General features: G+C 36.7%; 1 protein-coding gene across 1 annotated transcript in view; it reads left to right on the forward strand.

The window, feature by feature from the left end:
- Positions 1-728: 728 nt before the first annotated feature.
- Positions 729-27,544, forward strand: part of LOC125243652 (CUB domain-containing protein 1-like) — a 31,772-nt gene continuing 4,956 nt past the window's right edge. The window contains exons 1-4 of the mRNA XM_048153438.1: positions 729-1,074; positions 17,471-17,686; positions 25,673-25,996; positions 26,091-26,453. Coding sequence (XP_048009395.1) covers positions 1,002-1,074; positions 17,471-17,686; positions 25,673-25,996; positions 26,091-26,453 — 976 coding nt within the window. The 5' untranslated portion in view covers positions 729-1,001. The remainder of the gene's footprint in view (positions 1,075-17,470; positions 17,687-25,672; positions 25,997-26,090; positions 26,454-27,544) is intronic.

Here is a 27,544-nt window from a genome sequence, read left to right on the forward strand (position 1 = left end):
GCCCCCTTTGTACAAAAATATTTTCAGTCAAAATACTAATTAATTATGAAGGCTGAGCAATTTTAATATTTGGTGAATAACTCCTGCCATAGTCACTCAAAACTGGGATGGCAATTCTAGTCACATTTATGTTTTGTTTCACTGTAATGTCACATTTTCCTTAAGGGGGGCGTTTTCCCCCACTCTACCCTACCATATTTAACATGATAAACAGCTGACTGTTCCATTTGTTGACATGACATGTCATATATCAAGTTGTGTGTCCGCCTTAGAGATAATCACCATATAAATGCCATACAAATGCCTTTTACTTCAAATACCACACTTTTACATATTCTTCCGTTATTGAAAAACTGTTGCTTTGATTACCTTGAACAAAACTGAAAATCATTAAGAACACCTTTGTCTCAAAATATATTTAATAATTTTAGCGATTGTTATTTGCTACTTACGTCTACAAGATTTAAAAAAAAAAAAAAAACATCAAATATTAGATCAAATTAGCGCAGAATCAACTTTGCCCTGCTGTTCTCGATGGCGCCAGGATCAGCCAAACTTCCAAACTTCTTGAGAAGCGGATGTTTAGGAAAGTGATGCGGCGAGTTTTTGTGCCATCTAGTGGTTTAGAGGGAAATAAAATCAAAGCCTTTTACCCATATGAAATGATTTAATCATTTAAATTCAAAAGCACAATTATGAGTAGCTATTATTCACACGGTGCCTCTCATGTCATTATTTGTCTTGCTCCCTCAGGCTACAAGTGACAGGTTGGTTAACTCCTACTTCTGGCTGTAAACGGCAGCCGATGTCTGGTTTTAGTGTATGTTACAGTACTCCAGGGATTCACATGGATGACCAACCTGGAAGTCTGTCGCAAACCAGGATGCCGCTTTTTCTCCCCCCCGCCCCTCTTTTTTCTAACAGTGAAACTAATGTCTGCGGTCCATGGCGCACTCTTACATTTCTAGTCCACTGTAAGGAGTTTATTGGATATTAAAGTCATGGGTATCTGGAGGTTCACGTGCTTTTTGCTTCTTTTGGGGTTTTTCCAGTCGTCTTTCTCGGAGCTCACAGGTAACATCACATCCAAACAAACTCAATCTACACATTCAACACTTACAGACACACAGTAGTCTATCCATTTCGATGCTCATTAAGTCAGGGTTAATCTTTATCTGTTCACACTTGAGATAAGGGGCAAAACATGTCCTGCACACAAAAGCCGTCTTTATGTTACAAGTAAATGAATTAATCGAAATAATAATACTTAAAAATGTACATCTAAAGGAAATCTGGATACTCAGGACATTCATTGTTCAAATTCACATTAATTGTGCAGTTTAGTTCAAAACGGGCCACGGTTCGCATGAAAAAAAGCTAATGTGAAAGCTGTCACGTGAACAAACGAATAAAAGAATAAAACAGATTTTTTTTTTTTTTTTTAAAGCAGAGGCTCTGTTCTTTCTTTTGATATATTGCATGATAGGTATTCAGATATTCATAAAACAAAATATTGTGGGGACCATTTAATTTTTGTAAAAATGACCAGAAGCGGTGACTAGCAATTTTTTTTTCCCTTTTCTTTCTTTCTTTAAAAGAAAGAAAAGAAAGAAAATGCCCTCGTATCTCTGGACTGGAGCAGACTGAGCTCGCGCTGCGGCAGTTCACATGACACTAACGCGAAAACTGACTTCATTCGCGTCAACGGAAAGCATATTTACATTCGTTCCCTATCCTCTATATAGTGCACTATGTGCCATTCACTTGGGCTGGGAAAAAAATATAGATTTCTCGATTTTAATTGATTCTCATTTTTACGAACCGATATCGATTCTTAAATCCCAAGAATCGATTAGTCTAGTCTGTTTTAAGTTGATGAATGAGCAGAATATGTAGCGTCTCCCGTCCAATAAATCGCAATAATCTTTGTGCTTTGTTACTTTTGATATGAAGCAAAGTCTCAGATTTCAAATGACGTCCATCTTATTACAAGATTCAAAAAATAAATACCATTTTGGCGCTGTTTAATGTGACGTGACAGATCGCTTTAGCGCCTCAGTTAAAGAGAAGCGGCAGCACAAGCTCATGTGAACATCCTCTCCTCCGCTTTAATACCAGTTACAGCGTGAAATAAACATGCATGAACATCTGAAGGTATGTTAAAATATACAGTACAACTTACCAAAATCCGTATCATGTCTCGTGTAATCGCTCAATCAGTGTTTCAACCTCAGAAAGACGTCAATAAAACAGCTTGTAAACAATGTCACGTAACGTCACATTTACCTCAAAAAAACATGTTCAGTGACCATAAACTCCTTAGTCAGCTAGAAAAGTGAACTCTAGAAAGCAGCATTCTGATAAATATAGCTATGCACCATTACATATTCATTATCATTTTTAATGTTCTTCAATATTTAATGCATGTTTGAATAAATCAGTTATGACAGCCGCGATTTAAATGATTATATTTAAAAAAATAAAAAAATAAACGAATTGGAGTAGAAATATGATTATGTAATTCTAAACTTTATTTATAATAAAAACATCATTGAGTGTAATTTAAATGTTTGTATATAAATAAGTAAATTTTTACCTTCAATGTTATAGTAATGTAGTACCAACTGACTCGAATGTGTAGTTTACAGCATTAGTTGAGATTTTTTTCCTCTAGAAAATTTGCCATGTACTGTAACTGAAATACTACATCCAAAATAATAGATATCTAATCGAATCGAAAGCATGTGAATAGTAATCGAATCAAATTGTGAAAATTGTGTCAATACCCAGCCATACCATTTACCATGTACAAACTAGTAAATGTGTGAAAAATTGACCGATGTCAGCCTCAGCTTTAGTGTTTATCTGAAGGGCAGACTTCAGATTGTAGAGAACATAACTTTGTTTTCATTTTGTGTTCCATGCAACAGAAACACTCAGTGTAGCAGAGCCTTTACGATTAATTAACCATGACGTTTTAAATATCAGTTAATCATGAAATTGGTTATATATGTTTAATATTTAAAAGGAGTTTAGAGAATTAAGAAATGTAGGAACTGGATTCTTCATACTAACTGTAACCCAAGAAAAAAAAATAGAGAATTAATTTGTTTTCACTTAACTCCTTTACTGAACACTAATATTAAATAATTGAAGACTTTGCAAAAATATGTTTTTTAATGCGTCTGATGGAGTTGACACAAATTAAGATATGAAGTGAATAAATGAATAAAATGTGCTTTTCATAACTCCCATAGTGTATAATTGCAGAAAAAAATATATGTTTGTATTGAACATTTATGGAGCAACAGATTTTGTGTGAAAATAAATCATAAAAGTAGTTTATTTTGTTTAAAAATTTTATAAATGTTTGAGTTGGCAATGTGGGCCAAAAATTAACAAAATACTAACTGACTAAACCACACTGTAAAAACTAGACCCACTTAAATGTGATCATCAGACCCTTTAAAACGGTGTAAACCTGTAGTCAGGGCGAGTTTATAAAAAACAGTTTTATACATTTTATACATGAGATGAACACAAGTGTGAAGAGGAAAAGATTAACCCCGACTTACTGGGCATCGAAATGGATACCCCACAGACACACAGTATTGATACAAGTACTTTAGCTAAATTAATGTTTTTAATAACTTAATACTTGTTCAAAACAATCACTTTAGCAAAGTTTGTACTATTTTCTGTTATTTTGATAAAGAAAATAATTAATTTTTTGTTCAATACATATTCTGTCATTAAAATGTTAATATAGAAATATATTTTAAAAGTATAGAAACAATTATTTAAAAAGTTACAATTCTGAAAACACTGAAGGAAATCCCGTAATCATTTAATACAGATTTACAGTTGTAAAGTAGTTACAGGCTGATAGGTCTTTAACTCATTTGGTTGCGATCACATCATTATCTACATAGCACAGCTGATTTGTTGTTGTTTCGTCAGCAGCAAATGAGCTGCGGCTCAACATTCAAACTAATTCTGGTAGTGTTGATGTTAGCAGTGCAGCGTGCTTTCAGAAACCCTCCACCTTCCCCAGCTCCACCTGTAAAGATCTGCTGTGGGTGTTATTTAATGTATGTGACATGTGCAGCAGCAGCAGCAGCAGCAGCATGTCTTACATGCTCACAGCAATGTCTGTGAATGCATAGACATAATAAATACATAGACGCCCTATTGGCCACTTTGGACTGTTGCTGCAATACGGCATTTTAGCTTTTCCTTTTGAATCACATCACAGGATGTCACAGGACAATTTCAAATGAATGTAAAGATAATTTGCATCTCAAAACCTCATTAATCTGAAGCATTTATATGGAAGTAAAATAAAAAATAAAAAGCATGTTGAATTGCACTACTTTGCACTAAACATATGCATTGCATTAACCGTACTTACATTTAATGCATTGTATTTTTAGGGCTTGCATTTTTATGGGCTGAAATTCAACATGGTCGTATATTTAAGCTGTGATTATTTCAATTCAAAACAGTTCACACACATTTTCATTGGTAAAAATTCAATAATCCATATTCACCTTTAAGATTTCACTTCCAAAATATTCATTCTGTTTAAAAATACAACCTATAATATTCAGCAAGCAATTTTCGGTCCATTTTATTTCATGTACACAAAGTCAGAGGTTCAAATTTCAACATTTCACATCCGGGAACTGCAGGAAAAACAGTAGAGTACTGAGCATAATCTCCATCTGCTGTTAGTCGATCTCACCAGCAGGTGGTGCAAGCGTGTGTTGAAGAAGAACAAAGCAACAGTTAAGGCCTTTGCACACTGATGCCTTGTCCAAATACCCACACTTGCGGTCTTGGCCACTTGAGAGCTCGTGCACACGACAGGAAGTAAGTGCACAAGACTGTCCCATGTCTTAAAGGTGCCCTAGAATTGAAAATTGAATTTACCTTGGCATAGTTAAATAATTGGAGTTCTGTACATGGAAATGACATACAGTGAGTTTCAAACACCATTATTTCCTCCTTCTTATGTAAATCTAATGCGTGAAAAACACCACGGAAAAACAGGCGACTCTCAACATAACACAGACTGTGACGCAACAGTCGGGATTATTAATATGTACGCCCCCAACTTTTGCATATGCCAGCTCATGTTCAAGGCATTATGTAACGATCGGCCCAATAGGTCGATTTTACATGGATTAAAATGGGGTCAGATTAAACTGTGTGAGATGTTATGAGTGTTTAAAAAGATGAGACAGACAACAAAAATGAATAAATAAAGTGTATTTACAATAATCACAAGGAACTTAAAACAATACAATAAAACTAGAAAAACTTAGGCCGTTTAAAAGCAGGGAGTCCATTTGCACCATACTCTAAAACAGTCCTTAAGAGTCCTAGTAGCGTGCTGAAAGTCCTAATGTGAAAGTGTCCACTGGTGTATATACAAAGTCCACGGAAAGTGATGTGATTTGCTGGAAAGGCAAGTCCATAAAAATAACTCCACAGTCCAGCTAGTGTGTTTGCAATGAGGGTTTGATTGTTTGCCATGCTGCCTCCTTTATGCTGGCTTACTTCCTGGTTCCTGTCATGTGATCAGTCACATGACAGGCAGACCCATACACATTTAAAGACATACACACATTAAATAGATGAGAGGAATAAAATGGACTAAAAAACATGTAAACCAATTAAAAATCTATTATACATAAAATCATTGTAATGCTGTGTTCACACCAAACGCGAATAGAGCGTCTGGCGCGAATGATTTCAATGTTAAGTCAATGTAAAGACGCGTTTACGCGCGTCTGGAGGTCTTGCGGCGCGAATGAGGCGTTTAGCGCGGCGCGGAAGACGCGAATTCGCCTCATTCGCGCGTCTAGTTCGCGCGAATGACGCGAATTGAGCGTTTCGCGCGATACGCGCGTTACGCGCGAATGGTGCTTTTTGTGCATTTAGCGTTTGACGCGAATTCGCGTCTGACGCCCGAGTTGAAAAATTTGAACTTTGGCGTAAATTCGCGCCGCGTTAACCAATCAGGAGCCTGCTTGCTGCTGTGGCGGCAGGCCCGCCCGGAGTCACTCATTCAAAATGGAGGAACGACTGATATTATCAGTGAGCAGTCACCCAGAGATTTATGACACAAGTTCATACTTCAGACAGGAATATAAAAGGACCTCGTTTGGAAGAGTGTCGGTGAGGAGATTGGGCTACCTGGTAAGTTGTAAATACACATTTTACTTTTGAGTCACGTACACGTTTATCGACCCGCGGCCTTCCCGCGACGCTGACCCCTACGCCGCTGTTCTGCTCTCCAGAGCAAATACAAAGCGATAGCTCTCTCGATGAACGCACGATCAACATCAGCCATCTTGCAAACAGACAACCGCCTAGCACTTGCCCCTCCCACAAGAAGCGGATTTCGCCTCGGACGCGCGTCAATTTCGCTTCAAACGCTTGTTTTTTACGCGCGTCTATTTCGCTCTAGACGCGCGAATGCATTCAAAATGTTCAAGCGGCAAACTAGACGCGGTAGACGCGAATTTGACGCTCTATTCGCGTTTGGTGTGAACGCAGCTTAATAAATAGAGCGGTAAAACATGTATTTTATGTGACAGTGTCACAATTAGACAAGCCAGCATTAATGTCTAGAGCTGCACAGCCGAATCATCAGACGTTCTGCAGGTAATCAAGCAAGGACAATAGCGAAAATGGCAGATGGATTGATAATAACTGGCATGATCCATGATATCATGATATTTTTAGTTATATTTGTAAGTTGTCTTTCTAAATATTTCATTAGCATGTTGCTAATGTACTGTTAAATGTGGTTAAAGTTACCATCGTTTATTACTGTATTCACGGAGATCAGAGTCATGTCGTTATGTTCATTTTTAAACGTTTGCATTCTGTATAAACGCATCTTCATTCTTTATAAATCTCTCCAACAGTGTAGCTTTAGCCACGCAGCATTATCAAACTTATTCAGAATCAAATGTAAACATCCATAAAAATAATTACCATACTTACGTGATCTTTTATGCAGCATCACGAACACTTTGTAAAGATCCATTTTGAGAGAGCTGTGTGAACTTATTCTATTGTTTATACAATGTATTATGTAGTTGCGAGCTTGGGGGCGGGGAGCGCGAGCATTTAAAGGGGACACGCACTGAATCTGCGCATATTTAATTACGCCCCAAAATAGGCAGTTAAAACATTGTATATTAAAAACTCTACGGAGTATTTTGAGCTGAAACTTCATAGACCCATTCTAGGGGCACCTTAGACCTATAGTACATCTTGTTAAATAGTGTTCTTGGGCACCTTTAAAAATGCCCAAGTGCAGTGCCCTTAAAGGTGCTCTAAGCGAAGTCACGCGTTTTTAGGCCAAAACATTTTTTGTCACATACAGCAAACATCTCCTCACTATCCGCTAGCTGCCTGTCCCCTGAACACACTGTAAAAAAATGCGGTCTCTGTAGTCGCCACAAGCTCCAAAAATGGACACAAAAACAAACTGGTGCAGCCTGGACCACGAAACATAATAAACATGCTCCAGCCAATAACCGACAAGCAGCATCAATACGCAAGCTACTTACATTTTAAATATGCGTTCATGACTGTTTCAGGAAGCACGGAGGGGAGGGGCAGGAGGAGGAGGAGGAGGAGGAGGAAGGAGGGTCTAGCTAGCCTCTGTTTTGTTTGACAACACTTCGAACGTCAACAGAAAGTTACTCCACCCAGGATCGCTTAGAGAACCTTTAATGCACACTAAATGCACACTAAACCCACACTACTTTTACTTACAGTCATATGTTTTCCTTGACATCTCGCAATTTCGGGGCATGTGAGGTCACGAACATAATGCATGATGGGATACACTTAGCCTTGAATACCGCTTCAGAGCAAAACATATGACTGTAAGTTAAATTAATTATACAATAGGCCTACATATAATTTGGTAGTAAAATATAAAGTGTTGCACATTTTATTGATGCAAAGATAAGTGGGCTATGTGTATTTTGTACTACATTTGCAAATGATTTTTATCACTTAAAGAAGCACCACAATTTTAAAATAGTGTCTTCTGTTAGTTACATAGCGACCATTGAACAGACATTTAGAAGTGTATTTTAAAATGCAGAGTATTGAAAATAATAATAATAATAATAAAAAAAGCTGTTAACGCTTGCATTTTTTTTGCAAGACTATAAGTGTGTCCCATCAGGCAATCAAAAGTTCTACACACACTTGTGGTCTTCACGCACACTTGGGCCAAATACAGGAAATACGTTATGTAAGTAGACAAGTGGTCAAATGCAAAGACCGCAAGTGTGGGTATTTGGACAAGGCTTGAGTCCGAAATTTTCGCATGCGTTTTTTCGTATTTGTAATCCTAAAAAAAAAAAAAAAAAAAAAAAAAAAAATCGCAAAACAATACAAAATGAAGTCTTCAAGCAGTGAGCACGATTTTTTAAAAGGAGAAAAAGAAAAAGGAAATAATGGGTCCATCCAATCCCGAGATTGCATAGAGAGAAAGGAAAATTCTACCTCAAGGAGCTGTGTGATTATCCCGAGGCCCGAGTGTTTCAAAGTTTTCTTCAGGATGTCAGTGGCTCAGTTTGATGCTTTGCTACTGGCACAATCTGTCTTTATATTCTGTCTCTTTGTATTCTGCACTTTGTTTGTCATACAGTGCTGCTGCTTTGTGCTGTAGACGAAGTGGATCAACTTGTCAGATGGCATTCTGGATTTTTGCATTCGCTTGTACGGTGGCTCTGAATTGTCAAAACGTCTCTCAAAATGCTTGCCACGGATGCGAAAAACGCAGAAAATTTAACCTGATCCGAATATTTTTATGACGGACGAAAGTTTCGGAGGCAGTGTGTAAACGTGATTGACACAACGTGAGGTCGAATTTATTTTTTAATGTGCGAAAGTTTCGCATGCGAATTTCAGACTCAGTGTGCAAATGCCTTTATTCTTTAAAACGGATTTACATTAACGGAGCAAGCTGTAAGTGCATGTGATGATTATCAGGGACAGTATATATGCAGAAAAGCTGATAAAGACACAAAAGTTGTCTTTACATTTAATTCAATGTCTTCACTTACTTTCCCTGTGCAGCCTACATGTAAGCAGCTTTCTCTACAGTGAACAAGATTATAACGTTATTCCCCGATGCTGATGTACAGTTCAAACGGTAAATCTGAGGTAGACATGTAACTTTCCTTAACTTTATATTGCGGCTGTGCTGCAGTCCAGGGGTTTCCCTCAATACGTCATACTCTAGGATTCATATAGAACCTTTAACTTATCTTTATATAATAAATACAGTGATATAAAAGTCCACCAAACTCACACCTATACTATACTATATAGGCTACAGGCAAGCAGGTTGACTCAGAATTATGGATGTAATGTGCAGTTTGATGCTAAGCGTTTCCTAGTGAAATACTGGCATTAAGTTGGCTTGACATTGGATGGTCCATATTCGTAAATTTAGGGACCGTCTCTAAAGTTACACACAACATTTGTGTGCACTTTTCTTTTTACACACACACACACATATATATATATATATATATATATATATATATATATATATATATATATATATATATATATATATACATATATATATATATATATATATATACATATGTGTGTGTGTGTGTGTGTGTGTGTATACAGTATCTCACAGAAGTGAGTACACCCCTTCTTTTGTCACAAAAGAAATTACACTTTGCTACAATGTAAAGTAGTGAGTGTACAGCCTCAAAATAACTCAACACCAGGGATGGGCAGTATTTCAGATACATGTATTTAAAATACGTATTTGAAATACAAAATACTATTTTGTATTTTGTATTTTAAAGCCTTTGGAAAAAATCAAATGTAATTTGTATTTAAATACATTTAAGATGAGTATTTTTGTATTTTCAAAATACTCAAAATACTTTGAGACCGACAGTCAACCTCTTTATCAGGGTGTTGTTTTCATGCATCAACTAGTTCAGACCAGACACACCTCTCCCCCCCAACCCCAACATTCATGCACATGAGCCGGCAACTTTTCTGGAATAGTGAGGATGTGCTACTTGTTGATTAAAGTAGCTTGTCAAATGTGTTTGAAGCATTAACGTTACTGCATGTTAGGGATGGGTGATATCATATGACAATATCGTTTATTCGTTTATTCAATGGAACTTTTTCTAAATCATTTTCATAGATAGGACTTTGCGCTTTCTCTTTAGCTTTGTGCAGTTGAAGCCTTGTTTATACTTTCGCAATTCGCATGGCTCTACGCCATGAACCTGCTTACTGCGCACGCTCCTCAATAAACCTACGAGGCTTTTATGCTTGACGTGCTCTCCGTTGTATAATTCTGTGAAACGACAGAGGGCGACTCTGAGTAATTGTTTTCCAAACCACCAAAAAGCAGCGATGAGAGGAAGTAGTTTGCCGAATAATTTGTCAAACACCTCTTATACTATGTCAAACACTCGTCTCGTGAGAAGTTGGTGAATAAATGGATTTCTTCACATGTAAACTGATTAGGTTGTGGGTCATTTTGACGACACATTAGGGGTGTGATGAGATCTCGCGAGACTAAACTGTGACGAGATTTCTCGTCGAGGCAAAAAGTAGTCTCGTGATGTTGCCATGACAGAGTGTTAGGATGATTAGGAAAGAATATGCCACCGCTACGTTTACATTACGCCTCCACTGTCGTTTTGCTTTGTATTTAAATAAAAAAACATTGAATTCAGTTGGATAACGGTCGCCGCTGCTCCATATTCACAGAGTTACGCGATTTCAATACCCCGCATTTTGAAAGCTGCTCCCTGATGAATGAAAATATCTCCCAATATGAAAGCTATTTTAGGCTGGGCAGTGTAGTTGTAACCATCTCTTAGCTCTGTATCAAAGAAAAATTTGGTCTTATTTGCACTTTGAATATTGAGAGAGTGTGATTATGGTTGCACTTATTGTAAAGTGTTACTATAAAAGTGAATAACAGTTTTCTCTTAATCTTATTAAGCACAAACAATAGTTTCATTTGTTAACATTAGTTAATGCACTGTGAACTATCATCAACTAACAATGAATGACTATTTTTATTAACTAACATAAACAAAGATTAATAAATACTGGAGCAAATATATTGCACATTGTTAGTTGATGTTGGTTAATACATTAATGTTAATAAATGAGACCTTATTGTAAAGTGTTACGATTTTTATTTTTACTGTTTTCTATTTCTATGATCAGTGTGTGGAAAGGAGTTCAGTTAGGAGGTCAAAAGTTGTAGAAGCTCAAAAATCATGTACAGTTCTGAGGTCTGAAGAGACTGAAATCATACAGAAGAGAAGTAAGTTAGTTGAGTTTGTGGCAAAACCTTTTACAGTGCTTGAGTATTGTTGTCTTTTACTGCATATGATGATTCATACTCTGAAAGAACTGAAATGACATGCATTACAAGATGATTAGTTAAAACATTTCAAATACACCTGCAGAATATTTTTCCTAGTCATGTATTTCACCATTGAGGATTTCTTAAAAATAGTGTGTAAAAATCTTGTCTTGTCTCGTCACACCCCTACGACACGTGAAAAAGTTTTTTAGTACACTTCTTAAACCCTAACCAAATAATCAAGTTAAACCAAGTAAACTTGAAATTGTGACTTGTGACATTAGAACAAAACATTTTAATATGATAACATATGTATAACACTAAATTGATCAATACTGTTATATATGTTTTTTAATTCATTAATTATTTTATTTCAATTAACGATTGTATTAAACACCAACCATTACTTTATTCATTATTTCGACTATGCAGGCTCATTTTGTAAATGTAATCATTATAAATTTTACAAACATGGTGCTTTATGAAAATGTAACTGGACACATTTCCAAATTGTGATTGTGTTTACCCATCTATGCAAATGTTTGTTTATGTAGAGACGAAATAATTAGGTTAATCATTGTCTGTCTCCATCAATTAATTTAATTTGTATTTTATTTTAGATAAACTTTATATTTTCTAATTATGTATATAGAAACATATAAACTTTACATTAAATAAATTTAAAAGTTACTATACTACTTGCGTAAAAAAAAGCATCAAAAGAGTTTGAAATTCAGTTTTTGCTGTGGTATCAAAACTGATATTGATAATTTTGAAACCATGTCATATATTGTTACTGTGAAGTAAAATTAAGATTTTGGTCATATCACCCATCCCTATTCTTTGCTATATAGCAGAAAAGGTTCCCACAGTTTTACAGTTTTTTTTTAATAGTGTTCACCATAAGTAATAGACTACATTGTAACCTTGTCAGAAGTAAGTATATAAATGGCTGCTATTTTGCACTACATAAGTTTATTTGTAATTACCAGCAAGGAAGCAAGCACTTAAGAAAGAGAGAGAGAGAGAATGACAGAGAGTGCAGAAATGAGGTAAGGAATTAAAAGTCAGTAGGCCTATGTAGTTTCTTAATTCACTGTGACTATTTATAATTAGCTTAACAAATTATATATAACATTCAGTGTCTAAACATTCAGTTTTTTTGTAGTTTTTTATTTCCTACTGGGCAGGGGAAGGGAAGAGGTATATAAAATTAAAACGAAAGTTTTTAAGTAGTTGCACACATCTAAATGCTTTTTGGCATTCAGAATAGGCCCAGATAGATTTCAGCCTAATAGGGATACCTGCACTGAATCTTCAATTTCACATGTATTTTGTGTATTTTCAAAATACAAAATACTGTATTTGTATTTAAATACATTTTTCCACACAGTATTTTGTATTTGTATTTAAATACTTTTTTCTACACAGTATTTTGTATTTGTATTTCAAATACATTTCCATGTATTTACGCCCATCTCTGCTCAACACACAGCCATTAAAGTCTAAACCTCTGGCCACAAAAGTGAGTACATCCTTAAGTGAAAATGTCCAAATTAGGCCCAATTAGCCATTTTCTCTCCCCGGTGTCATGTGACTCGTTAGTGTTACAAGATCTCAGGTGTGAATGGGGAGCCGGTGTGTTAAATTTGGTGTTATCGCTCTCACTCTCTCATACTGGTCACTGGAAGTTCAACATGGCACCTCATGGCACCTCATGGCACCTCATGGCAAAGAACTCTCTGAGGATCTGAAAAAAAAAATGTTTCTCTACATAAAGATGGCGTAGGCTATAAGAAGATTGCCAAGACCTTGAAACTGAGCTGCAGCACGGTGGCAAAGACCATACAGCGGTTTAACAGGACAGGTTCCTCTCAGAACAGGCCTTGCCATGGTTGACCAAAGAAGTTGAGTGCAAGTGCTCAGCGTCATATCCAGAGGTTGTGTTTGGGAAATAGATGTATGAGTGCTGCCAGCATTGCTGCAGAGGTTGAAGGGGTGGGGGGTCAGCCTGTCAGTGCTCAGACCATACGCAGCACGCTGCATCAAATTGGTCTGCATGGCTGTCATCCCAGGAGGAAGCCTCTTCTAAAAATGATGCACAAGAAAGCCCGCAAACAGTTTGCTGAAGACAAGCAGACTAAGGACATGGAATACTGGAACCAAGATAAACTTATTTGGTTCAGATGATTTCAAGCATGTGTGGCGGTGACCAGGTGAGGAGTACAAAGACAAGTGTGTCTTGCCTACAGTCAAGCATGGTGGTGGGAGTGTCATGGTCTGGGGCTGCATGAGTGCTGCCGGCACTGGGGAGCTACAGTTCATTGAGGGAACCATGAATGAGCAGGGCATGATCCCCTCCCTTCGGAGACTGGGCTGCAGGGCAGTATTCCAGCATGATAATGACCCCAAACACACCTCCAAGATGACCACTGCCTTGCTAAAGAAGCTGAGAGTAAAGGTGATGGACTGGCCAAGCATGTCTCCAGACCTAAACCCTATTGAGCATCTGTGGGGCATCCTCTAACGGAAGGTGGAGGACCGCAAGGTCTCTAACATCCACCAGCTCCGTGATGTCGTCATGGAGGAGTGGAAGAGGACTCCAGTGGCAACCTGTGAAGCTCTGGTGAACTCCATGATGCCCAAGAGGGTTAAGGCAGTGCTGGAAAATAATGGTGGCCACACAAAATATTGACACTTTGGGCCCAATTTGGACATTTTCACTTAGGGGTGTACTCACTTTTGTTGCCAACGGTTTAGACATTAATGGCTGTTTGTTGAGTTATTTTGAGGGGACAGCAAATTTACACTGTTATACAAGCTGTACACTCACTACTTTACATTGTAGAAAAGTGTCATTTCCTCAGTGTTGTCACATGAAAAAATATATTAAAATATTTGCAAAAATGTGAGGGGTGTACTCACTTCTGTGAGATATTGTGTGTATATATATATATATATATATATATATATAAGGGCTGTCACGATATTAGATTTTTCACACCACGGTTATTGTGGCCAAAAAATATCACGGTATGGATATATCGCGATATTTATAGAATCCTTGGGGGGGGGGGGATTTATCAGTCTAAATAATTTTTACTTTGTTTATTTAGTTTTTCTCTTTCAGGGTTGCTGCACATTTTTTTAAAGTCAAATTTAAGGCTTTTTAAGACCTGAAGAAATAAAAATTAATACTAGCATAGTAGCCTATACATTATGGCTGTTATCAATCAAATTAAATCATTATCAACAAAATCCATCTTTGCAATACAGACGTGACACAGAATGAGAAGTGGCATTAATATATTTACACAGCATTTACAATTTGTCTACATAAATTTAATTCAATATTTAAATATTTAAATATATTTTTCTAATTTTAACTTTTTAATTAAAATGTCTCCTAAATATGAAAGTAAACTAAACTGCCAGTAGGTGGCAGCAAGTCACTGTCTTAATGATTGAGTGAGTCAACCTATTTGTTCAAATGACTGATTCATTCAGGAACGAAGCTCGGATTCTAAACGCGGATTCAGTCAGTATAACAAAAACATTTCTGGTGCACGGGGACTCTGTTCTGCTGTTCATCATTTTGAAATTTTTGTTGGCGAAATAAAGAAAAAAACAATATTACTGTGTGACTGTGTCTAAAATGTAACTCACATTGTTCATTTAAAAATAAGTTGAAGGAACATTCCATTTGTGCTGATTTGGGGAAAACGGCACTTTTGGTCGTGTGATATTGTAAAACAACTACATCTTATAATATGATATAATGACAAAAAATTTGTCGGGGCAAAAAATGCCCATGTATCTTGATTTTTGAGGGCATATAACTATGCATCGCTACATCACGGTGAATAAGACGAGTAAAGAAAACGCGGTACTTAAAATAATCACCCTTTATTTAAATACGTGAACACTGAAAATCACTGTTAACAGGTAAATATAACATTTCCCATTCCATGACTAGTAAAATAATCGCAATTTACTCTCTGTAAAATGGCGTAACGTTAATCCGCAGGGTGATGGACACGGAGGTGGGTAAAAAGGTTGGTGGTGTTGGCACCCTTCGCGCTGACTGTAGCTAGGCAAATCCTGCGGATTGGGCTGTCTAAGGAGCCGAAAAACTCCCATACTGTCGAGCTTACTTTACTTTTTTCGGGTGCAGACAGAGCCTCTCACTCTCCCGCTCAGAATAGCTGCGCGCTGCGTCTTCTTCTTGTTTGACAGGCGTCACTGTTAAGGTGCAATACTGCCACCTGAGAGCTCAACCAGGTACTGGCACTGGAGAATTTACATGTCATGATATCATAAGCATCCTATTCATTTTAAATATTGTGGTTATCGTCATTACGGTATATCGTCACACCCTAAATTAACACGATATCGATATTTCATGATTTGAATATCACGGTTATCGTCAATACCGGTATATTGCGACACCCCTAACATATATATATATATATATATATGTATATTCAGACGTGGATAAAATTGTTGGTACCCTTGATAAATATGATCAAAGGTGATTGTAAAAATAAATCTGCATTGTTTATCCTTTTGATCTTTAATTCATAAAATTAGCAAAAATCTAATGTAACACAGTTTGTATGTAGGGGAAGAAGGAGGTGGGAACCGGCGAACATTAAACCCAACTTTAATATATAAAATAAACAAATACAAAACGAAAGTAAAATGCCAGCAGTTGTCCGTGAGGAACACAAACATAAAAAAAACATAAAATAAAGTCCAGGCCTGGTCCTCTCTCGTCCTTCACTGTCGTCGCTCCCCTTTTATGCTTCCAGGGCTCCTCCGTGAGAGATTCGAGACCGGTGCAACGCGTAGCTGATGCTCATTATCACTCACGTCAGCGGCCTCGCGCCGTTGCCTCATAGCTATCCCCTGCTCATCACATCTAACCTTTCATTGAAGGAAAATAATTGAAAGTGGGGGGAAAATCACATTATGAAATAAATGTTTTTCTCCAAAACACATTGGCCACAATTATTGGCACCCTTTTATTCAATATTTTTTGCAACCTCCTTTTGCCAAGATAACAGCTCTGAGTCTTCACCTATAATGCCTGATGAGTTTGGAGAACACCTGAGGAGAGATCAGAGACCATTCCTTCATGCAGATTCTCTCCAGATCCTTCAGATTCCAGCTCCATGTTGGTGCTTCTTCTCTTCAGTTCACTCCACTCATTTTCTTTAGGGTTCAGGTCAGGGGACTGGGATGGTCATGGCAGAAGCTTCATTTTGTGCTCAGTGACACATTTTTGTGTTGGTTTTGATGTTTGTTTTGGATCATTGTCCTGATGGAAGATCCAACCACGGCCCATTATAACATTTCTAGCAGAAGCGGTCAGGTTTTGATTTTTCATCTGTTGGTATTTGATAGAATCCATGATACCATGTATCTGAACAAGATGTCCAGGACTTCCAGCAGAAAAATAGGCCCACAACATTAAAGATCCAGCAGTATATTTAACCATGGACGTGGGGTACTTTTTATCCATGTGTGCACCAAACCCATCTGGTGGGTTTGCTGCCAAAAAGCTCTTTTTTTTTTAGTTTCATCTGACCATATAAGCCGGAGTTCCAGTCTTGTCTGACAACTGAATATGCTGGAGATTGTTTCTGGATGAGAGCAGAGGGTTTTTCTTGAAACCCTCCTGAACATCTTGTGGTGATGCAGGTGCTGTTTGATCGTTTTTTTAGACTTTCTGAGACTCAAGACTCAACTAATCTCTGCAATACTCCAGCTGTGATCCTTGGAGAGTCTTTGGCCACTCAAACTCTCCTCCTCACTTTTTTCCTCACTTTTTTCCTTTAATGAAAGGTTAGATTTTTGCTAATTTTATGAATTAAAGATCAAAAGGATAAACAATGCAGATTTATTTTTACAGTCATCTTTGATCATATTTATCAAGGGTACCAACAATTTTTGTCCACATTTGTATATATATATATATATATATATATATTGTTTTTTCTCCCTGTTATACCTAAAATCTTAATGTTTGCTTAAAATTTTTTTGTCTTTTTATCATTTCAGGTGGTGCAGAGCTCAACATTACTGTTGAAGAGGGCACAATCATCCACATTAACACAAGTGCTGGCATAAACACACAGTGTGAAGTTTGTATAAGTCAGGTGTGCCAATCTTCTGTGATCCTCAGAAATGATACGAGTTTGAATTTCAGCTGTTCACAGCCAGAGGATGTGTTCACCGTGCAGATCATCAGAGATATTGGAGAGCTGTCAGATAAAAGTAATCCTTTTACTCCTTACATTTTTCATTTAGACAATCATATTTCGCTGGTCATTAAGACAAAAAAAAAAAATATTCAAAGATTTGTTTAAATTAGGGCTGGGAAGAGATTAAATTTTGTAATCTAATGTGGCGATCTAACGATGTGGTAATCTGATTAATCGCAAATTTATTGTACATCAAATTTGACTGAGGAATTATCCTCAAAAGAAAATATGAAGTCATTATTGTGTAAAGCATCAAACAGATATTACAAAAAGTAGATTCAGAAAGAAATATTTTACTTGATTCAGCAGAGATTTTATTACACAAACCTTTGGACCATGAGGGTGAGTAAATGATGATAAATGATGACTGAATTTTAATTTTGGGGTGAACTATAACTTTATTTATCTATATCAATATAGAAATATGAAAGTAAACATATGGTCAACTGATGTTTTATGAATCATTTTCGTAGAGAACTTAATTTACTGAAGGCTACCAAGAAAGCTAGGTTACTGTTTTTTTTTTAATTAATATGTGCACATTTATTATTAATGTGGGGGGCGGCGCGTTGTGCAGACACAACAGTGCTCTATGACAGATATATACAGTATCACTTTTATTTAGTTTTTCCTTTTTTATTCAAAATATTCACAAACTTGTTAAAGGATTAGTTCACTTTCAAATGAAAATTAGCCCAAGCTTTACTCACCCTCAAGACATCCCAGGTGTATATGACTTTCTTCTTTCTGATGAGCACAATCAAAGAAATATTAATACCTTGACATATCCGAGCTTTATAGTGGCAGTGAATGGGATCAATGAGTGTGAGCTGAAGAAAGTGCTTCCATCCACATCCATACATCATAAATATGTTCTCCACACGGCTCATGGGGGTTAATAAAGGCCTTCTGAAGTGAAGTGATGCATTAGTGTAAAAAAAATCCATATTTAAACGTATAAATGTAATATTAAAACGTATAATAATACAAAAGGCGGTCTGGCAGAAGCTATATATTTTACTTATTTTACTTATTTGTTTAGACAAACGCATCGCTTCGCTTCAGAAGGCCTTTATTAACCCCCCGGAGCCATGTGGAGTAAAGCTTGGGCTAATTTTCATTTGAAAGTGAACTAATCCTTTAACTATAGTCTATCATGAACTAGACTATATAGGCGCTGAGCACCCATGGAAAAATATAAGATATTTTCCATTCATTTTAAACCAATAAAAAAGACTGCAGCTTTAAGACGCAACATTCTTTTCATTTTGATAGTTCACTTGAGGCAGTTACTAAGGCATTTTTTAACGACGCATGTCGAGTGCGCATCAGTGTCTTACATTAACGCAAGAGTACTTCAGTGTAATGTGCAGCACGAATCTCTCCACAAAACTCGCACGCTTTCAAATATAGTGTCCTCAAGGATCTACTCTGGCTCATATATTACGTGTGCACGCTCGGTTATGGAGTGTGGGCAGAAACATAAATCGGCGCCTATTGTCAAATATTTGATTGTCAAATCATGTCAGTTGATCTATAACACGCGATGAGTGCTGCCCCCACAGCCAAACCGCAAAAGCATGTTTCAATTTAGCAGTGAATGTTCTTGGGCCCGTTTCAGTAAGGAGGTTCAACCAACTCTGAGTTCAAAGTTGAACTCTGAGTTGACTTACCCTGAAATGGGAAACTCTGAGTTTTCAGTTTCAGAACAGCTGAATCGAGTTAGTTCAATCGACTCTGAGTAGGTTGACTCTGAGTTAAGCGCATGCACCACGACTATGAAAAGCCATCATCAATGGAGCTCCGATATTACGATTCACCATGGCAACAGCACGTGACAAAATGACGTCCACATACTTCTGTGTCAATGCATGTTTAATTCTTATCACTGTTATAATATCAAAGGTGAAAGCTGGCAGAATGGTAAGTTATTGAACTAATATTCATTTTCATGGTATCCCACATGCAAAAAAAGAAGAAAAAAATAATAATTTAAGTGCATTTTTTTATCATTGTGCAAATAATTTTCTATTTACCATGTAGGCTAAAAGTAGCAGTTCTTTGCAATAAGTGTAAATAGTAATTAGATGCTATTTATATTTTATACTGGCAGATACATACTATTTGCACCACAGTATTGTAAATTAACAGGATGCAATAATAAGAGTGTAAATGATTTTATCATTATTAAACACTCGTTAGGCAATTTACTTCCACTTTTAGAACATTTTCTTCATTTTTATTGAAAATAAATGCCTTTCTGATGTGATGGGAAAAGGGAAAATAAAGAACTCGGCAGAAGGTGGATTCGAACCCGGTCAATCGCATCACAAAGTAATTTTCCGCACCCAACACGCTACTGCCTACACCACTGCAGTCATTATTCAGATATACTGTTTTTTTAACCTTGTGTGACATTGGTGGGTGGAGCTACTGTAAATTTGCACTTGGTAATAGACACTCTGAATAATCTTGTTTTCCGTTTGCATTAAGATTATTTTTATTACCACACTGGTAGATATTTATCATTTTACTTAAGTAAAATGCACTTAATTTAGACTAAATATCTTATATCATTTTCTTATATGCAAATTCCATCTTGATTTAAGAATTTTTAGATATGGGATGGGATGGGACTTGAAATGGGATGAAAAATACTATACATACATTTTTAGAGCGTGAACGAATGAATGAACTATTTAAACATCACTTGCACTTTAAAAAGAGGGAGGAGACCGAAAGAAACTCTGGGTTTACCAAAGAAAACCTGCTCCTGACCAGGTTAGGTTCACAGAGTAAGTTACCATGGTAACTGACTCTGAGTATAAGTTACCTCTCTTTCAGAAACGGGCTTGACTTACCCTGCTTTCTCGGGTTTGACATACCTCTCATTCTGAAACGGAAAACCCAGCGTTTCCCTCATTTCAGGGTTAACATACTCAGAGTTTTCACTTAACCTCCTTTCTGAAACGGGCCCCTGATCTTACCGGTGTTGACATATGCCTAATAGGCATGTGCATGATGTCACCGTTTTCACACATTTGCATATTTGTAGTTTACATGGAAGATAGTGATGGCCAATTTCAAAACACTGCTTCATGAAGCTCCGAAGCTTTACGAATCTTTTGTTTCGAATCAGTGGTTCAGAGCGTGTATCAAACTGCCAAAGTCACGTGATTTCAGTAAACGAGGCTTCGTTACGTCATCCCTGTTTCGAAACGTTTTGAAACAGTTCAACATTTCAGTGGTTCACCGGTAGAGGGCGATGATAACGTGAACCCATGAATCATGCAGATTCACTGAGAACTAACCCTGTGTTCCATTCAGAAGGGCTCATCCCTATGCCCTAATCCCTTCAAAGGGTTTACCCTCCGGAGTGAGAGCTTCGAAGGGATGAAGGGTGTAGGGGTCAAAAAAGCTATTTTTTTGGAAGGCATTCAGCGTCATCTTAACGAGACAGTCAAGGAGGTGCCTTCGTCTTTTTTCCCTGGTTTACTCTTTGTATTAATACGCATTCATTTACTGTAATAACATTATAAGCTACTTCCAGTCTTTTACTTAAATATAATGTATATTATAAATGTATATTGTGTCTATGTATTTGAAACATTTGAATGGACTGATAAAGGGAGTTGTAAAGTATTTTTGTTGAAGTATTTTGACCATAATAATGCACTAAATTTAACTCGTATAAATATTGCAGTATAGAAAAATACTAGGGGTGCAACGGTTCAAATTGCTCACGGTTCGGTTCGTATCACGGTTTTAGGGTCACGGTTTCGGTACGGTTCGGTATGTGCTATGTTTAGGGAAAATAGGACTACTGTCAAATAAAAATAAAGAAAATAAGAACAAACAATCAAACTACAAGCAACATCACAAATAAGTACAATAAAGCAAATATTCAAATAAAATAAACAGTGCTTTTCAGGTTTTTCAGGTATCTAACAGAAGTTTTCACGTACAGAAAATGGATAAAGTAATCAAATATAAAATATCACTGCATATTATCTTTACTGTATAAAATAAATAAAGATTAATCATTATTGAAGTTACAAAAACTATTCAGTCAAGAGCAGTGAGTAATTTTTTTGTTATTTGTTGTTTGATTTAACATTAAAAACAGGCAGCAGGAATAGTTTTTTCACTTTAAGACATGCACGATCCAGTACTGTTACACATGCACTGTCTTTCTCGACTAATATACGTTCACTTAAGACATAACCGACTATGTTTGCTAGGATACTCGCCAAGGCATGTTGACATAGCTTTTGTATGAATTTGTCCGCTGAAGCGCAAGACTTGAAAGAGAACTCAGTATTTGCGCGCTGACTGAAATAAGCGTGTGCGCGCTTCGGATTAGCGCACACAAATCTTCTCACAGCGCGCGCGAGTTCTCTTTCGCGTCTTGTTCTTGAAGGTTTAAATCAGCAAGGCTTAAATGAGTTTAGTTTAAACACAGATGGCAACGTGTGCTGTTCAGGTCTCACCTGCACTCGCGCGCTATCAACACCCGGGTGATGACGGCGTAAATGACTGGACATCAGAGCATACGGCACTCGCAGTTAACAGTTTACAAAGAGTGACTGTTTTGTCCACGCTTTTTGATTATCCTTGTTGTAACGTTTTGCGCATCCATCGACTGAAACATACATTATCTGAACTCTGTCTGTCTGTTTTCCACGTTGCTATTTTAAACAAACCATATTAACCAATAGATGCGTCGTCATTCGAGATGGACCGCGGTGCAAGTGCGTACCGAACCGTAAGTGGAGAACCGTACGGTTCGATTTTTTACCGAGAACCGTTGCACCCCTAAAAAATACTATATATACATTTATAGGTAAAATCGAACTTCTAACCTCCTGTACCTATTCTGTGTCAAACAAACAACTTCCCTGTGCAAAGGATCATGGGGTCCCGAAGTGTCCATCAGTTGTAAACTTCGAAATCCTTCATTCCGAAGGGCCCTTTGAAGTGGCTAGTTTTGAGCACTTCGGTTTGGAACGACCCTTCAATATGGAGGCCATGATTGTTTTCACTCCGAAGGGCCCTTCAGAGGGCGATATATCCCGTTTGGAATGCACCGTAAGTGTCTATGGGCTTTACCCTATGGTTTTACCTGATCTCTGATCAGTTTTATACATTTGTAGATGTTTTAATTAGACATTAGAATAATTAACATTAATAAAAGAATAATTAATAATGAATCTATTATTTTTCCTGTTTAGCTTGAGCCATAGAACAAAGAAAAACAAGCCCTGAAAATTGATAAAAGAACACATATTATACAGACACTCTATATTTATTCTTATTAGATGATTAATTGCATTTGATAGATTTTACTTTCAATAAAACTTTTGCAATACATTTGTAAAAGGTGTTTTTATGCATGTTTGGCCTGAGTTTGGTTGCCTTTACACTGTTCTGACCATAGGGTTCACCGTGAAGACGGGTGTCAGATTTTTTAGAAGCCTTCACACATTACAGCACATTTGCTTCACTGCTTCAGTGTTTCACAAAGCCTCGATCTGGCCATCACTAATGGAAGATAATAGTATCGTTTTCAAAAATGTGCACTTTGAAACCGGGCCACCAAAATGCTGTTATGTAAATTAATGGCCAAATTTTTAGTTGAAAACGGTCTTGTGTTAATGGCCTCTCAGGTCCTGGCATTCTCAGCAACGTCAAAATACACATAAGCCAAACAGAATTTTTTTTTTTAAAAATTAAAAAATGCAGAATATAATTCAATATACAAGATGATCTCTACTTAGTACCATCATAAGATTACCTCAAAATAGTAAATATCAAATAAAAAGTATTATTGAAACAAAATATATTGCATTGATTTAACTGGGGAAAAAATTAATTTGAGGTAACGATGGGAAGTCCGGTTCTTTTCCGCAAAATGGTTCTTTCTGACAGTTCAATTCAATGAACAGGTAGAAAAAAAAAAAAAAAAAACGGTTCACCAGTTCTTTACGTCCTCACGTAATTATGTCAGTTCTATCATCCCAGTAGATGAAAATACACTCAGACATATTCAAATAAAGTTATTTGTAATTATAACTTAAGTTAAATAATCATCATCATCACCATCTTGGGTTTATAACATTACGTTTTGCAAATAAAGCACCCTAATACAGGCACTGATGTGCAAAAGTGGAAACAGAAAAAACTGTTTCCAGTATGATTTTTTAAATTATTTTTTTAATACATTTACTTTGCCCCCCCTTTTTTTTTTAGCTTTATATCAACTTATTTAGAAATTAAACAAGCTGATCCTGAAAATATACTGCAATATTGAATAAAACAAATAACTGTTTAGTTTGACAGTTTTACAAACCATTTATTGCTTTTCCAATCTTTAAAAAAATACAGTGATAAGACATAAACATATTTCCAATATGATTTATTTCGTTATACTTCTGATGTTTCTAAATACTTAAGAAACATTTCGTCCTCCTGACCTGAAAAAAAGACACACATGCTCAGTATCTCCAGCTCATCGGTTCTCAGTATGTCACACGTGTCCTAAAGAAGTGGTTCAGATAATTCTGACCAGCACTGTAGATATGTAGATAGCAGGGGCGTTTCCTCTGAGGAGGCAAGGGAAATAAAATATTCCTCATATATCCTCAAAAAATATTACAAATTTTGACATTAAAAAGAGCGCAAGTCACTCTAATTTCTTAAGGAACACTGCCCAACAGCGACACCCGCAGGTAAAGTTACAGCAGGAGTCATGTCTCCCTTTGCTCTCATAGAAAACCATTAGACCCCCGGCATGCGGTGGGTTTTGTGGGGGGTAATTGAGAATAAATGGGGGAAAGTCACGTGAGAGGAGGCAATGTCTCCATCGCGCTATGATTGGATGTAATTGGTTATGATTGGATATGATTGGTTTGTGTGATAAATCCCACCTTGTTGATGTGCACGCGTCAGTTTGAATGAAGAAATGATGGCGTCAATGGGAAGACTAATTGAAAAGTAAGTAAACAGATCACCCAGATATCACCGCTTTATGTCACGTCAAAATTAAACTTGAAATGGACTGAAATCATGATGACTGCAGGTTTTTATTTTAGTGCAATCAGCTTGGTGAAGTTAAAAATACATCTTCGTGTCTGTGACAGACGGTGTTTACGGAGCATGACTGATGATCCAAAATAGCCTAAGTTGACAATTAAAAAGAAAAACATCAATACACAAATAAAATATATTGTTTACATTATTATTGCTTTGAGTTATTATTTTGGAATGAATGTAGAAATGCTTAAAACACTAACTTGATGAGATTGACTTGGTTTTTATAAATAGAACATTTATTACAATGCATTGTTAATGTAAAAATACAAAATAGAATTGTATTTGGTTTCTTTTTTTCTTTTTTGATGTAATGTAAAGTAATGTTCATTTAACAAGGAAGATGTGTCAACCTTAAGAGTAATGCATATGAATTTACATTGATTCACAAATAAATATAAAATGTGCCTCCACATTTCAGAACACCACTGCACGCCACTGGTAGATAGATAGGCCTATTCTTAATAACTATATTTATACTGAAGATTTTATATCATGTCTCTCCATGATATGGGAGTTTTTATCTTACACTTCAAATAAAATGCTACAATTTTCACATTTTCACTACTGTCCAGTGTCAATTTGGAAAGTAAATCCAACGGTAGTCTACTTTTTTAGTAATGAACGCAATGAGCCCCTGCTCATATATATAGGCCTCCACTCATGCTGATTGGGTAGACATGTTGATTTCTGATTGCTGACAGTGATCTGATGATTAGATCATTTGAATGTGTTCCTCCCAAACATCATTTAGAACGATTTAGTCTGATTTGGTGAACTTTTGACCAGGGGGAGTATGAGTGTGACCCCTAAATGAGGGGCACCAGAGAGTTAAATTAACACTCTGTGCTTGTTGTTAACTTAATAAATCTACTGGGTCTTTCTCTGACATAACACATTTGTTCAACAGCAAAATCAAACATTGAACCCAAAGAACACCATGTCTTTCAAAAGTTCAGTCGGACCTTCACCTGGAATCTGAATCCTCCGGCTGAAAGGACAACCTATTTTAAATTCAGTACTGGTTTACGGCAGATTCAGCCTACAGACAGCTGCCCAGACAAACACGTTTACACGATCTCATCGGAGAATGTCAGTGTTGGGAGTTTTTGTCAGAATGGAGCCATTACAGAAATCCAAGTGCGTAATGTTGGAAAACTGTCTTTGGAAGTGTCTGGAGGTCAACCTCTGGACATGAAAGATATTGATGTATTACTGGGACGTGCCATTGGTGGTAAGTAGCAATGGTAAGGCTTACATATATAAGCACAAATTGTCTTAAAAAAAAATAGTCATATGTGAATTGTTGAACTTTCACTGTTTTACAGCGGTGGCTGTTTTTGAAGTTGTTCTCCCAGAGATGAGTTCAACCCAGGATTTCTTTACCCTAAACCCTTTTCCTGAAAATGCAGGGACAACGTGGCGTTTCAACATGTCCCATGCATACTACACAGATGTGCGCATTATAAGCTACACTGTTCCAACATGCCTCCAACCTGAAAACATCCCAAAACTGAGCTACTATTGGGTGGGCAAGAAATCTTTGTTAAAACCACTGAATGAAACCCAGCCATTGGTGGAGACTGGATTCTTTACCCTCGTCTTAAAGAACTGTGAAATGTCCAAGACAGATCCTCTATCAGAAGGCCTAATGGTTCACTTTCAAATCTCTGCCATGGAGAGAACACACGGTATGTGACATTTTTTTTTATGCAAGATGTTAATAAATAATATTAAAGGTGCCCTAGATTCAAAAATTGAATTTACCTCGGCATAGTTAAATAACAATAGTTCAGTACATGGAAATGACATACAGTGAGTCTCAAACTCCATTGTTTCCTCCTTCTTATATAAATCTCATTTGTTTAAAAGACCTCCGAAGAACAGGCGAATCTCAACATAACACAGACTGTTATGTAACAGTCGAGCTGTACGCCCCCAATATTTGCATATGCCAGCCCATGTTCCCAACATTATGAAAGGCATTAGACAAGGGCAGCCAGTTAACGTCTGGATCTGTGCAGAGCTGAATCATCAGACTAGGTAAGCAAGCAAGGACAATAGCAAAAAATGGCAGATGGAGCAATAATAACTGACATGATCCATGATAACATGATATTTTTAGTGATATTTGTAAATTGTCTTTCTAAATGTTTCGTTAGCATGTTGCTAATGTACTGTTAAATGTGGTTAAAGTTACCATCGTTTCTTACTGTATTCACGGAGACAAGAGCCGTCGCTATTTTCATTTTTAAACACTTGCAGTCTGTATAATTCATAAACACAACTTCATTCTTTATAAATCTCTCCAACAGTGTAGCATTAGCCGTTAGCCACAGAGCATAGCCTCAAACTCATTCAGAATCAATGTAAACATCAAAATAAACACTGTACTTACGCGATTAGACATGCTGCATGATGAACACTTTGTAAAGATCCATTTTGAGGGTTATATTAGCTGTTTGAACTTTTTTTTATGTTGTTTAAGGCAAGCGCGAGCTCTTGGGGCGTGGAGCACCAGATTTAAAGGGCCACACACCCTGAATCAGCTCATTTCTAATTATGCCCCAAAATAGGCAGTTAAAAAAATTAATTAAAAAAAAATCTATGGGGTATTTTGAGCTGAAACCTCACAGACACATTCAGGGGACACCTTAGACTTATATTACATCTTTTATAAAAAAGTTCTAGGGCACCTTTAACAAAATAAAAGGGATCATAAAAATTGCATGCTATTTTTATGTAGTAAATAGTCTGTCCTGAATAAGCTGTTTTACATAAC

Source organism: Megalobrama amblycephala, linkage group LG13, assembly GCF_018812025.1.
Source record: "Megalobrama amblycephala isolate DHTTF-2021 linkage group LG13, ASM1881202v1, whole genome shotgun sequence".
In the NCBI taxonomy this organism is placed as follows: Eukaryota; Metazoa; Chordata; class Actinopteri; order Cypriniformes; family Xenocyprididae; genus Megalobrama; species Megalobrama amblycephala.